Genomic DNA, 15,934 nt, shown 5'->3' on the forward strand with positions numbered 1-15,934 from the left:
TCACTGGCAGATGCTGCCAGCCTTTTACTGGTCCACAGGAAGCTGCCCCACTGAGTGGCAGAGAAACTCACTAGAGGGTGTGGTCAAGGTGGATCCTACTAGGTGGCTAAGAGAAATTTGCTAGTGAGCACTGGTGGGCTAGAGCGAGTTAGCAGAAACTGGCCTGTGGGGCAGCAGAAAAACTCAGTGGATGATATCACAAGCCAGAACTGGAACTGCTATGTGGTTGAGAAACTCACCAAACAGTGAGTGAGGCATCCCTAATCCACTGATGGGAAAAATCACAATGGAACTAGGAAGGAACCACCAGTGAACTTCTTAGGGATACTTGTTACCCTCTTACCAGTGCATCTTTCTTTCTTTCTTTCTTTCTTTCTTTCTTTCTTTCTTTCTTTCTTTCTTTCTTATGTTTATTTATTTTTGAAGGAGAGAGAGACAGAGGGTGAGTGGAGGAGGGGCAGAGAACAAGGGAGACACAGAATCCAAAACGGGCTCCAGACTCTGAGCTGTCAGCACAGAGTCCAACTCGGGGCTCAAATTCATGAACTACAGGATCATGACCTGAGCCAGTCAGACACTTAATCAACTGAGCCACCCAGGTGCCCCTTACCAGTGCATTTCTGATGGCCTTGGTGAACACACTTGTTTCCTGGAACATAATTTTCTGGTGGGTCTTCTGCCCTTCATACATCTACTCTGGCATGCTTACTTCCCTGAGTCTTAATTTCTGTCTCCACTATCTTTCATAGCAATTCAGACATTTTAGCCTCAATCAGTAAAGGCAATCACTTTCTCTAGTCTCGCAGGAGCCACCCAGTGAATTTGCACCACCTCCTATGGGTCTTGCCAGGGTGTTAAATTCTGTATCCTGAGAAGTGCCCTTAAGTTAATAAATTATTTCTTATCTAGTCTTATATTCTGGCTCGTTTGCTCAAGAATTCTCAAAATCTAGTCCTATGGTACTCCCTCAGCTCCTGCCAGTACATGGTGCCTAATTCTTTAATCCCCTTCAGGGTTTATTCTTTTCTTCCCTCAGCAGGCCTAGCACATCCATAGCTGGTTCAGGCTGCAATATGACTTTAGTTATTGGTCTAGCAGCCAGGACAGGAGATGGAGCATATCCTAAAGGAAATTTCTGTTGTCATACAGGGAAGAGTCCTCTGCAGTGCCTTCCTACACAGGCAGAGTCATAGTTCTTAATGAGAGGGGTACCTCTGCAAACTCTGAAGGTTTAGAGGATTCTGGAAAACCAAATAATTGTTGGCATTCACAACCAACAACGAATTTACTACCATTCATCACCACCAGATATACTCACCCCATCTATCAGGGTCCCGGGTTTTTGAACTAGGACTCTGAAACTGGCATAACAGATCTGTCTTGGTTTAGAATTAAATTATCTTTGCCGCTCAGGAACTTTATTAAATCCTGAGTTTAGTCTTCAGCTTTTTGTTCTCTCTCACTGCAGGAGATTAGCAATTGGGTTGCTACTTTGTACCAGGCATAGTCCGTGCCTCAAATACCCCCCAAATACCCCCCAAAATGGGGTCCTCACTGCCAGCTGGGTGGTGAGTAATCTAGTGGTGAGTAATCTTACTGCCTACTTTCTTGGATTACTAATACTAATTCTGTCAGTTTGGTTTTCTAGGGAGAAGATGCTGAGTTTGGAGTGCAAGAGGTTTCTGAGCAGTAATGCCTGGGAAAAATTAAAGGGGAGAGAACAAGACTGAGTAAAAAAAGCCTTGAAACCATAGTACAGACACTGGTGAAAGAAAAGGGTTTGTGAGTGGAAGTAGAATTGGGTATAGAAAGCCTCAGACTGCCATGCATTGCTGATAAAGTCAGCCAACTCAATGAATGTATTAGGTCAAAGACTTTCTGTTAGAGGAGTTCCATGTTGAGCAGAAATGGCAAGACTGAAGACTGTCTAGGGAGAGCATCTACTTGACTCAAAACCCAAGGCAGATTTTATTTTATTTTTTTTTAATTAAATTTATTTAATTTACATCCAAGTTAGTTAACTTGTAGTGCGACAATGATTTCAGGGGTAGGTTCCTTAATGCCCCTTACCATTTAGCCCATTCCCTCTCCCACAACCCCTCCAGTAACCCTCTGTTTGTTCTCCATATTTAAGAGTCTTTTATGTTTTGTCTCCCTCCCTGGTTTTGTATTATTTTTGCTTCCTTTTCCTTATGTTCATCTGTTTTGTGTCTTAAAGTCCTCATATGAGTGAAGTAATATGATATTTGTCTTTCTCTGACTAATTTTGCTTAGCATAATACCCTCTAGTTCCATCCATCTTACAAATGGCAAGATTTCATTCCTTTTGATTGCAGTGTAATACTCCATTGTATATATATACCACTTCTTCTTTATCCATTCATCCGTCGATGGTCATTTGGGCTCTTTCCATACGTTGGCTATTGTCAGTAGTGCTGCTATAAACATTGGGGTGCATGTGTCCCTTCGAAACAGCATACCTGTATCCTTTGGATAAATACCTAGTAGTGCAGTTGCTGGGTCGTAGAGCAGTTCTATTTTTAGTTATTTGAGGAACCTCCATACTGTTTTCCAGAGTGGCTGCACCAGTTTTCATTCCCACCAGCAGTGCAAAAGAGATCCTCTTTCTCCGTACGCTCGCCATCATCTGTTGTTGACTGAGTTGTTAATGTTAGCCATTCTGACTGGTATGAGGTGGTATCTCATTGTGGTTTTGCTTTGTATTTCCCTGATGATGAGTGATGTTGAGCATTTTTTCATGTGTTGGTTGGCCATCTGGATGTCTTCTTTGGAGAAGTGTCTATTCATGTCTTTTGCCTATTTCTTCACTGGATTATTTGTTTTTTGGGTGTTGAGTTTGATAAGTTCTGTATAGATTTTGGATACTAACCCTTTATCTGATATGTCGTTTGCAAATATCTTCTCCCATTCTGTCATTGCCTTTTAGTTTTGCTGATTGTTTCCTTCGCTGTGCAGAGGCTTTTTATTTTGATGAGGTCCCAATAGTTCATTTTTGGCTTTTGTTTCCCTGACCTCCAGAGACATGTTGAGTAAGAAGTTGCTGCGGCCAAGATCAAAGAGGTTGTTGCCTGCTTTCTCCTGGAGGATTTTGATGGCTTCCTGTCTTACATTGAGGTCTTTCATCCATTTTGAGTTTATTTTTGTGTATGGTGTAAGAAAGCGGTCCAGGTTCATTTTTCTCCATGTCACTGTCCAGTTAGTTGTTCCAGCACCACTTGTTGAAGAGACTGTCTTTATTCCATTGGGTTTTCTTTCCTGCTTTGTCAAAGATTAGTTAGCCATACGTTTGTGGGTCCATTTCTGGGTTCTCTATTCTGTTCCATTGATCTGAGTGTCTGTTTTTGTGCCAGTACCATACTGTCTTAATGATTACAGCTTTGTAACACAGCTTGAAGTCCAGGATTGTGATGCCTCCTGCTTTGGTTTTCTTTTTCAAGATTGCTTTGGCTATTCGGGGTCTTTTCTTGGTTCCATACAAATTTTAGGATTGTTTGTTCTAGCTCTGTGAAGAATGCTGGTGTTATTTTGATAGGGATTGCATTGAAGATGTAGATTGCTTTCGGTAGTATTGACATTTTAACAATATTTGTTCTTCCTATCCAGGAGCATGGAATATTTTTTTCATTTTTTTGTGTCTTCTTCTATTTCTTTCATAAGCTTTGTATAGTTTTTGGTATATAGATTTTTCACCTCTTTGGTTAGATTTATTCCTAGGTATTTTATGGTTTTGGTGCAGTTGTAAATGGGATCGATTCCTTGATTTCTCTTTCTGTTGCTTCATTGTTGGTGTATAGGAATGCAACAGATTTCTGTGCAGTGATTTTATATCCTGCAACATTGCTGAATTCATGGATCAGTTCTAGCAGTTTTTTGGTGGAATCTTTTGGGTTTTCCATATAGAGTATCATGTCACCTGCGAAGAGTGAAAGTTTGACCTCCTCCTGGCTGATTTGGATGCCTTTTATTTCTTTGTGTTGTCTGATTGCAGAGGTTAAGACTTCCAATACTCTGTTGAATAACAGTGGCAAGAGTGGACATCCCTGTCTTGTTCCTGACCTGAGGGGAAAAGCTCTCAATTTTTCCCCATTGAGGATGATATTAGGGTTGGGTCTTTTATATATGCCTTTTATGATCTTGAGGTGTCATCCTTCTATCCCTACTTTCTTGAGGGTTTTTATCAAGAAAGGATGCTGTATTTTGTCAAATACTTTCTCTGCATCTATTGAGAAGATCATGTGGTTCTGTCCTTTCTTTTATTGATGTGATGAATCACATTGATTGTTTTGCAGATATTGAACCAGCCCTGCATCCCAGGTATAAATCCCACTTGGTCGTTGTGAATAATTTTTTAAGGTATTATTGGATCCGGTTGGCTAATATCTTGTTGAGGATTTTTGCAACCATGTTCATCAGGGAATTTGGTCTATAGTTCTCCTTTTTAGTGGGGTCTTTGTCTGGTTTTGGAATCAAGGTAATGCTGGCTTCATAGAAAGAGTTTGGATGTTTTTCTTCCATTTCTATGTTTTGGTACAGTTTCAAGAGAATAGGTGTTAACTCTTCTTTAAATGTTTGGTAGAATTCTCCTGGAAAGCCATCTGGCCCTGGACTCTTGTTTTTTGGGAGATTTTTGATTACTAATTTGATTTCTTTACTGGTTATGGGTCTGTTCAAATTTTCTATTTCTTCCTGTTTCAGTTTTGGTAGTTTGCATGTTTCTAGGAATTTGTCCATTTCTTCCAGATTGCACATTTTATTGGCATATAATTGCTCATAATATTATCTTATTATTGTTTTTATTTCTGCTGTGTTGGTTGTGATCTCTCCTCTTTCATTCTTGATTTTATTTATTTGGGTCCTTTCCTTTTCTTTTTGACCAGACTGGCTAGTGGTTTATCAATTTTGTTAATTCTTTCGAAGAACCAGCTTCTGGTTTCATTGATCTGTTCTACTGGTTTTGTTTTGTTTTGTTTTGTTTTTTGGTTTTGGTTTTGATGGCATTGATTTTTGCTCTAATCTTTATTATTTCCTGTCTTCTGCTGGTTTTGGGTTTTATTTGCTGTTCTTTTTCCAGCTCTTTAAGGTGTAAGGTTAGGTTGTGTATCTGAGATTTTTCTTCCTTCTTTAGGAAGGCCTGAATTGCTATATACTTCCCTCTTATGACTGCTTTTGCTACATCCCAGAGATTTTAGGCTGTGGTGTTATCATTTTCATCGGCTTCCATGTACTTTTAAATTTCCTCTTTAACTTCTTGGTTCACCCATTCATTCTTTAGCAGGATGTTCTTTAGTCTCCAAGTATTTGTTACCTTTCCAAATTTTTTCTTGTGGTTGATTTTGAGTTTCATAGCGTTGTGGTCTGACAATATGCATGGTATGATCTCAATCTTTTTGTACTTGTTGAGGGCTGATTTGTATCCCAGTATGTGATATATTCTGGAGAACATTCCATGTACACTGGAGAAGAATGTATATTCTGCTGCTTTAGCATGAAATGTTCTGAATAGATCTTTTAAGTCCATCTGGTCCAGTGTGTCATTCAAAGCCATCGTTTCTTTGTTGATTTTGTGTTTAGGTGATTTGTCCATTGTTGTAAGTGGGGTGTTGAAGTCCCCTACTATTATGGTATTATCAATGAGTTTCTTTATGTTTGTGATGAATTGATTTATATATTTGGGTTCCTCCACATTTGGAGCATAAATGTTTACAATTTTTAGGTCTTCTTGGTGGATAGACACCTTAATTATGATATAATGCATTCTTCATCTCTTATTACAGTCTTTATTTTAAAGTCTAGATTGTCTGATATAAGTACGGCTACTCTGGCTTTCTTTTGTTGACCATTAGCATGATAGATGGTTCTCCATCCCCTTACTTCAATCTGAAGTGTCTTTAGGTCTAAAGTGGGTCCCTTGTAAATAGCATAGAGATGGATCTTGTTTTCTTATCCATTCTGTTACCCTATGTCTTTTAATTGGAGCATTTAGTCCATTGACGTTTAGAGTGAGTACTGAAAGATGTGAATTTATTACCATTATGTTTCTTGTAGATTTGAAGTTTCTGGTGGTATTCTCTGGTCCTTTCTAGTCTTTGTTGCTTCTTTCTTTCTTTCTTTCTTTCTTTCTTTCTTTCTTTCTTGTCTTTTCTACCCTCAGAGAGTCCCCCTTAAAATTTATTGCAGGGCTGGTTTAGTGGTCACGAACTCCTTTAATTTTGTTTGGGAAACTTTTAATCTCTCCTTCTGTTTTGAATGACAGCCTTGCTGGATAAAGAATTCTTGGCTACATATTTTTCCAATTCAGCACATTGAATATATCCTGTCACTCCTTTCTGGCCTGCCAAGTTTCTGTGGATAGGTCTGCTGCAAACCTGATCTGTCTTCCCTTGTAGGTTAAGGACTTTTTTTCCCTTGCTGCTTTCATGATTCTTTCCTTGCCTGAGTATTTTGTGAAGTTGACGATGATATGCCTTGTTGATGGTCAGTTTTTGTTGAATCTAATGGGAGTCCTCTGTGCTTCCTGGATTTCGATGTCTGTGTCTTTCCCCAGGTTAGGAAAGTTTTCCCCTATGATTTGCTCACATAACCCTTCTACCCCTTTTCCTCTCTCTTCATCTTCTGGGACCCCTATGCTTCTGATGTTGTTCCTTTTTAATGAGTCACTGATTTCTCGAATTCTTAAATCATGCTCTTTTGCCTTAGTCCCCCTCTTATTTTCTGCTTCATTGTTCTCCAGAAGTTTGTCCTCTATATTGCTGATTCACTGCTTTGCCAAGGTAGATTTTAAAGGAACTAACAGTTGAAGGTTGTCAGCAAATTGCATTCTTCACAGCTGAAAGCCAAGTTTTTTCTTAATGGGAGAGCCAAGGAGTACACCTCCACACTGCCACCCTGGGGTAATGTCAAGTAGTGTGACATTCATGTCTCTGGAGTCTCAGAGGGGAGGAGAAGAAGAACAGGCAAAATATTTGAAGGAGTAATGATTGAATTTTTTCCTAAATTTTATGAAAACTATAAATCCCAACATCCAAGAAGCAACATGAAGCTCAAGCAGAAAAAGAACAACAACAACAACAAAAAACCACACCAAAGCACATCATCATCATATCCTCATAATCACAAGTGATAAAAAGAAAATGTGAAGAGTGGCTTGAGAAGAAAGAACATACTTTACATATTAGGAATCAAAGATAGAATTACCGCAGACTTATCATCAGAAGCTACATAAGCCAGAAGACAGTGGAATGATATATACAAGGTACTGAAAGGAAAAAGAAGTCATCCTTGAATTCTTTAGCAAAGTTATTCTTCAAAAAGATAAAACAAAGACTTCACATGAGAGAAATCTAAAATAAGTCATCACCAGAAAAATTGCACTATCTTAAATGTTACGAAAAACTCTTCAGGTGAAAAGAAAATGATGCCAGATGGATATTTATCTACACAAAGGAATTAAGAGCACTGGAAATGGTGAGTATATGAATAAATATAAAAGACTCTCCCTTCTTTGTTTAGGTTCTTTTAAGGAGAATTAAACATTTAAGGCAAAAAATAACATTGTGTTTATAGTATGTAGAACTAAAATGTGTAACAGTAGCACAAAGTCAGGGAAAGGGAAGTGGAGCTACACTATTGTACTTGAAGATAGATTGTGACAAGTAAATGATGTATATTGTAAACACTAGAACAGCGATTAAAAAGAACAAAGAAATATAGCTAATAAATCAATAGTGAAGCTAGAATAGATTTAAAAAGAAGTTCAACCCACTAGAAGGCAAGGAAAATGGGAGAGGAAAAATATGCAGGATAATTTGGAAAACAAATAGAGGTAGTAGATTTAAGCCCAATCATAATTATAATTACATTAAATACAAATGATATAAACATTCCCATTAAAAGTTAGAAATTGTTAGGATAAAAATATGTAGACTTGAGAGAAAAAAATAAAACTAGGGATAAAAATATCTGTTCATTAAGAAGATGCAACAATTCTAAAATTCTATGCACATAATACAAAAGCTTCAAAATATATGGACCAAAACTGACAGAATTACAAAGAGAAATTCACAAATCCACAATTATAGTTAGATATTTCAACTCTCTCTCTCAGTAGTTGATAGAACAACTAGGCAAAAAAAAAAAAAAAAAAAAAAAAAAAAAAAAAAAAAAGATTAGTAAGGACATAAAAGACTTGAGCAACAATACCAAACAACTTGAGCTAAATGACATTTATAGAACACTCCATCCTGTACCTTCTTTACAAGTATATATGGGACATCCACTAGATCATTCCAATTTTCAATAAATTTAAAAGAATTGAACTCATGCAGACTGTATTTTCTGTCTACAACAGAATTCAATTGGAAATAAATCTCAGAAAAAGATTTGGAAAGTCACCAGATATTCAGAAATTAAATAGCACTTTCCTGATCAACCAATAGTTTAAAGAAAAAAAAAATCACAATGGAAATTTCAAAATGTTTTGAAGTTAATGAAACTGAGAAAACTGTATTAAAATTTGTGGGATGTTTTAAAGCTGTGCTTGGATGGAACATTTCAGCTTTAAACAGTTATATTAGAAAATAATAAAGGTTTAAACTCAATTATGTAAGCTTCCATCCTAGAAAGCATATAAAGAAGAGCAAATTAAACCCAAAATAAGTAGAAGGAAGGAAATAATAAAGGAATCTGTGGAAGTCAATGAATAGAAAACAGACAAACAATAGAGAAAATTAATGAAAACAAAACTTGGTTCTTTGGAAAGAATATAAAAATGATAAACCTTTAGCTGGACTGAAAAAAATAAGAAGATATATATTACCAACATCAGGACTGAAAGAAGGGACATTATTACAGACCTTAGAAGGATTATATGAGAATATTAGTATCAAGTTTATGTAGATTTGGCATTCTATTTGAATTAGATAAATTCTTTTGAAGACATGAATTAACAAAATACATAGAATAAATAGAAAATCTCAATAGCCTATATCTATTCAAGAAATTGCTTTCATAATTAAAAACCTTCACACAAAGAGAACACCAGCCCAGATGCCTTCCTGGTGAATTCTATCAAACATATTAGGAAGCAATAGTATCGGTAATATACAAATTCTTTCAGAAAGTAGAAAAGAGAACATTTTTACATCATTTATGAGGTGATCACTCCCCTAATACTAAAACCTGACAAAGACATTATAAGAAAACGTCCTTTATGAATGTATATGCAAAAATACTTAACACTGTATTAGCAAATCAAATCCAGCAATATATAAAATGGACAATATATCATGATTAAGTAGGGCTTACTCCAGGGAAGCAAAATAATGTATTCACAATACATGTATTTGTCAAGGGAGTTATATCCAGAATATATAATATATTCATATAACTTAATAAAAAGAAGACAAACAACCTTTTATTTATTTATTTATTTATTTATTTATTTAACAGAGAGTGTGTGTGTGAGTAGGGGAAGGGCAGAGAAAGAGGGAGGAAGAATCTTAAGCAGGGTCTATGCTGAGCCTGATGCAGGGCTTGATCCCATGATCCTAGGAACATGACCTGAGCCGAAATCAAGGGTCAGGTGCTTAACTAACTGAGCCACCAGGCGCCCCTTTTGTTTCTTTGTTTATTTTTTTGACAACCCAATTTTTCAAAGGGGCAAAAGATTTGAACAGACCTTTAAAAAAAGGAAAATATATACACATGAAAAGATGTTCAATATCACTAGTCATCAAGAAAATTCAAATTAGGGGCGCCTGGGTGGCGCAGTCGGTTAAGCGTCCGACTTCAGCCAGGTCACGATCTCGCGGTCCGTGAGTTCGAGCCCCGCGTCAGGCTCTGGGCTGATGGCTCAGAGCCTGGAGCCTGTTTCCCATTCTGTGTCTCCCTCTCTCTCTGCCCCTCCCCCGTTCATGCTCTGTCTCTCTCTGTCCCAAAAATAAATAAATGTTGAAAAAAAAAATTAAAAAAAAAAAAAAAAAAGAAAATTCAAATTAAAGCCATAGTGAAATACTATTATATACCTGCTAGAATGATTAAAATGAAAATACCTATAATGTTAAGTGCTGTGTAGAGTGTGGAGAAGCATAACTCTTATATATTGTTGATGTTACTGTAAAATGGTGCATCCACTTTGGAAAACACTTTGGCGGTTTCTTACAAAGTTAAACACGCACTTTCTGTGTGACTCAGGATTACTACTCTTAGGCATTTATTTACTTAAGAGGAACTAAAACATATGTTCACATAAAGTCTTCCACACAAATGTTCATAGCAACTTCAATCATTTCAAAACCAGAAACAATCAAATTCCATCAATGAATGAATAGAAAAACAAATTGATGTATATCCACATATTGGCAAACTACTTAGCCGTAGAAAGAAACAACTAGTGATACACATAATGATATGGATGAATCTCAAAAACATTGTGCCGACTTCCAAGTCCTGGAGTATCTTTTTCTGGTGTTTCCTTCCTTTCCCTTCTTGGTCCATTCATGCTAGGCTGGAACCTCAGCACTTAAAGGCCTAGGTTAGCCCAATGGCCACTCTGTCTGCCTCCAGCCTTTCAATTTTCAACTGTACCTTGTCAGAACAATCTTCATAAAACACCACTTCCTTATGTCATCATAAAAACCAAACAAAAATGTAAAACAACTAGGGTTGTGTTAACATTTAACACAGTTCTTCTAATACCCTAGCCTCCAGAATATTTTCTAAGATTTTTTACCAGACAAATAAAATAAATTTTCCTAAATTTGAGCCCATATGTGAATGTAAGTCTTCTGGTTTGTTCTGATACTCTATTCAATGAATTGCCCTTGAGACTCTTAGAACTATGTGGTCAAGAATTAACACAGGTCAGCTCTCCCTACAGACTTTTGTCTTTTGGTCAGAGGCAGTGCCAGTCTTCCAGGTATCCAGGCTTGAAACAGTAGAGTCAGTGGGGACTCATATTTCACCCTATTCCTCTATGCAGTCAGTTTACTTTCCTGTGTTAATCCTTAGACGTTTCCTTTACATCTGTTTCTTTATAGGAGTCTGGTCACTGCCAGAGTTTAGGCCTGTTTTCTCACAATGGCTTTACTGCAATAATCTTCAAATTGTGTCTTTTGCCTTTAGACTTACAGTGGGGTATTTGAGGCTTCAGCTATGTCAATAGCATTTGTTGAGACCTAGTATGTCCTAGGTATTTGTATATATTGTTCTCATAAAAAACCCTGCAAGGGAAGTAAGAAAAACAAGTTCATTGAGTACTTTGTTCAAGATTACACGGCTAGTGAAGGACAGACCAGCAAGATTAAGACATAGGCCTAAGTGGCCCATGTATAGGTAAGAAAAAGATAACAGGTAAAGTTTCATTTTTTTTTAACATTTATTCATTTTTGAGAGACAGAGCATGAGTTGGGGAGGGGCAGAGAGAGAGGGAGACACAGAATCTGAAGCAGGCTCCAGGCTCCGAGATGTCCGCCCAGAGCCCAGTGCGGGGCTCAAACTCACGGACTGTGAGATCATAACCTGAGCTGAAGTCAGCTGCTTAACTGACTGAGCAACCCAGGTGCCCCATAACAGATAAAGTTTTAAAGTTCTGCGTTTGTCTAGGGGGGAAAAGGGGGAGACAATACATTGGAGGTAACAGGCAAGTGCTTTAAAGTAGGGACTTTTATTTTACTTACATGATTTTCTCTCCAGGGTTATTCTAATTGTCTGCCATTATTTTAAGTGCATTTATCATCCTGGATAAAAGTTCTATTTGATATTTTTATAAAACGATGACTCCAATTTCAAAAGATACTTGAGTGGCTATTTGGTTGCCTTCAAGGTCTTGAGATTATTTGTGCATTTCATATGTCTGACATGCATACTGACAGACATACAGCAGACTCAGTGAATGTTGGCTGGTTGAGTGAAAGAATAATAATGAACACTTTCAACTTTTACAACATTTAGTTCACTCATTTAACCAACTCATAAGGTAAGTTGCATTATCATCTCCATTTTACAAATGAGGACACCAAGACACGGAACTTGCCCAAGTTCACACCCTGTATTATTGGTGGAGCATGGATTACAAGCAGAGATTGAGGCAACTCACTCTCAAGCCCCTGCATTAAGCCATAGTAGTATCCTGCTTCTTGGCTCATGGGAGAGTTACATCGCTCAGGTTGTTAGTAGAATAGTATATCTATCTTGATGCTTCACATTTTAAGATGTAGGGCAAGGTCCTTAGCCTTGGATCTTTGTACCCATGGTCCATTGACAGGCCCTAGGGGCCCATGGATCTCATGAAATTTGATTAAACTTTGTGTGTCCCCATAAATGCATATTTCCCTGGGGGCAAAGACCCATACCTCTCATCAAATTCTCGAAGAATTTTGTAATAACTACAAGATTAATCACCATGGACATAAAGAAATATTTGGGAATTTCTTGAGACAAAATTAAAATTATTAAATGCCCAAAGATACTTAATAGGTCAGTTTATTTGAAGGATTGTCTACGTTTTATTTCTGCAAAGGAGACTTTGGTTAGGGGACTAGAAATTAATATTTATTAGGCACAACTAAATGCCAGGTATTAAACATATATTAGCTTATCTTAGTTCTTGTACCATTACCAAAAAGATGCTGTTTTACAATGTAGAAACTGAGGCTTAGAATGGTAAGACACATACCTGATAACATACTGGTAAGTGGTAGGACTGGGGCACCCAGAGCTAACTCTGAAGCCAATATCACCCCACTTCATGGTTAGACACAGCTGCTAAGTGCCAAGGGCATTTGGTACAACTAACCTTGCTGGGAGACAGGTTTTTAGTGATTTCCTTGCAACCCTGCCTAGAAATAGTCTATCATATGGCATCTTAAGTCCATTTTGAAGGACAGAAGTTCAGTCTGGCTTTAAGATCATGTCTCATGGGGCCTCATGTCTCATTTACATCTCTACATTCTGTTCTCTGGGATTCATTCCCGTGTAGGCAAGTTTGTCACAGCTGCAGTGGGAGCGGTTTAGCTCCCGGAGTGTGAGGTGTCTGAACCACTGACCTGGATGACTGGTTAGAGCATACTTCAGGCTCCTCATGGCCACAGGCCTATGCTTCCCATCTCTGTTGTCCATTTGAATATACAAACAGTCCTCCTCCTACTTCAGCTGCAGTGGACTTTGCAACATCCTTGAAACACAAAACAGGAACTCTAGTGGTTTGTTTCCTTGAGCTGCTATACAATGTTCTTCTCCTTGACTGGTGGCTTTTATTCCACCGCCTGGTTTGCCTGAAAATCTCCCTATGCAAAACCACTTGTTTGTCGAGCACTGCAAATCACAGATACGACCTTTGAGATCTCTTGAAACTTTTCTAGTCTCATAGAGTAGCCTATACCACCGGTGCAGGAGGGTTCTAGAGAAGTAGGTACGGCCGTCCTGCAGTGTGCTCTTGTAACAGGTGGAAGGGGGAAAGATTGCTGTCTTGGATTGAGTGTTTCTCCAGCTTTGGAGAGAAGTGGATCCTCAGCAGAGACTGGCTTAGCTCCCAGAAATTCTCCCAGTCTCTGCTCCAAGAAACCTACCCTAACAGTGCTGAGTATCAGTCGACTGGATTAGGATGATCTCATGGCTATGCTCCTTCACCTGGCTGGAATAGGCTACCTGGGGGAACAGAGTGGGGGCGGATCAGAAGAGGATGTTGTGGAGCCAGGATCATCGTGGTAGCAGAAGGAATTAGTGAACATTTACTCAAGTAGAAAAGCATTCCATATAACACTGAGGAAAACTAAAACAGAAACCTCATACTTCACACTACAAATGGATGATTTGTTTTACAAAAGATAAATCCAGTTTTCTTTAAATTGTGAATTATCTCTGCTAACATTCTAAATGATTCTATTGTTTTCCTAAAAGGAGAAAAAAAACCTTTCCAAGTAAAATTTCCAAAGCCCATTTATATTTGATTTTATTGTCAAAAATGTGTATAGATTGTTTCCTAGGACTACCATAAGAAAGTACTACAAATTGGGTGACTTAAAAGAAATAAAACAGATATTCATTGTCTCCCAGTTCTGGAGGGCTAGAAATCTGAAATCAAGGTGTCAGCTTGGCCACGTTCCGTCTGCAACCCTTGGGGGAATCTTTCCTTGCCTCTTCCTATCTCCTGGGGGCTTACTGGCAATCTTCAGCACTCCTAGGCTTGTAGATGTATCACTCCAGTCCTCTGTCTTCACATGGCATTCTCCCTGGGCATCTCTTCATATAGTCTTCTCTCTGTGCATGTCTGGGTCTGTGAATTCCACCTTTGTATAAGGACAGGTGGATTGGGACCCACCCTAATAGCCTCATCTTAATTTGACTACATCTGTAAATACCTCTTTAGGTCATATTTTGAGGTACATTTAGGGATAGGATTTCAACATATTTTTGGGGGGGGCAATTCAACCCATTATGATAGCTAAAAATGCTATTATATGAAAGCATATGACATTTAAAAAATACAGTTATCTTTACAAGTGAGTCTGTGTGTTACTCTGAAATATTGCCTTCTAACCTTTCAAAATCTTTTCAGAGGTTGCTGTCTTATTCAGTGATCAAGTGTATTCCTCACTTAATTTATTAGATTTATCTTAATTAGCTGCCTTATCATTTAAGTGCTGCCTAAAAAGTATGTAGTAGAATAAAAAGCTTTGATATGACAAAATATATTACATTTCTGGGATGATCTAAGGCCTTGGATGTGACTGTTCATAATGGTATCTATTTTATTCCTTAGTGTTCATCAATGTCTGCTTTTCTGCCCTTGTTCTGTGCGATGTTTCCCTAGGCTTTTAGTCTAGTTTTGCTCTCACCCCACTTGGAATCTCAAATCAAGCTTAGGGGTCCATTTAATAGACATGCAAATCAAAGAGTGTATAATCAAAGAGGGTAGACCAAAGCTAACAACCTAATCATGGACAAGAACTTCTAGAAAGTTCATATCTGTATACATCTCCCATGGTTGGGAGCACTCACAAAAAGGAATATTACATCCCCCTTAATTTGACTTATAAATTTGTACGTTATCTATATCGTATTTTCTACACATTAAAAGTTCAACCAAGACATAATTGTCAAACATTGGCAGTAGGCATTACAGTAGTGTACCACTGACCATTGTGGTGGCCCAAATTTCCAGCAGCCCTGTTTTAATCCAAGACTATTATTTTCTTATTTTGAAAATAGAGTGTTATTTTCTTACATGACTAAAAAGACTTTACACCTGTTTCTTTTAAATAAAGACATTTATTTAGAGAATTTTAGTAGCATGATAACGCAACCTCACCAAATATTCACAGTTCATCAGGTCAGACAGTAGAACAAGTCCGCGTGAGCTTCTTATAAAGATATGGGTGACCACCTCAATAGCTGCCTCCATCTTCTATCTTATTAGTGGATGGTTCATAATCCAAAATATGAAGTTTTGGGGCTTTTTCTCAAAAGTAGAAATAAGGAAAATGTCTGAAGCAATGATGTTGACCTTTTTCAAGAAATCTATGAAACTTTAACTGCATATTTCAATCTTGTCCAATCTTTTGTATTATTCTGATTGTCGATAAGAACCAGAGGCCTATGTTGATGATTCTTGATAATTTCAGCAACACTTCCAAAGTACTAGAGCAAGAAAACATAAATGAATTAAACATTGGAATTCACATTAACTTAGAGCTCTGCTCCTCCCATCTTCTCCCACTTTCTCAAGTTAGTCAAAGTTACTAGGTCTCAGCAGACATTCTACCCAAAAAAGTCTAATTTAACAAAGGGTGGAACACTTGAGGTGGCAGACTCTGGCCTTTCTTATATTCGGTAACACTAAAAACACTGGCAGCCTAAATTAGTGGAACCCCTTAGAGAAATTACTTCATTGAGTTATGATGCAATATTTTAATAG

General features: G+C 37.7%; 1 protein-coding gene across 2 annotated transcripts in view; it reads right to left on the reverse strand.

The window, feature by feature from the left end:
* Nucleotides 1-15,268: 15,268 nt before the first annotated feature.
* The window catches only part of BLNK (B cell linker), a 77,300-nt gene continuing 76,634 nt past the window's right edge, over nucleotides 15,269-15,934 (reverse strand). For both annotated transcript variants that reach the window (XM_047824944.1, XM_047824945.1), the window contains one exon: nucleotides 15,269-15,657. In XM_047824944.1, coding sequence (XP_047680900.1) covers nucleotides 15,538-15,657 — 120 coding nt within the window. In that variant the 3' untranslated portion in view covers nucleotides 15,269-15,537. The remainder of the gene's footprint in view (nucleotides 15,658-15,934) is intronic.

This window comes from Prionailurus viverrinus, chromosome D2 (genome assembly GCF_022837055.1).
Source record: "Prionailurus viverrinus isolate Anna chromosome D2, UM_Priviv_1.0, whole genome shotgun sequence".
Lineage (NCBI taxonomy): Eukaryota > Metazoa > Chordata > Mammalia > Carnivora > Felidae > Prionailurus > Prionailurus viverrinus.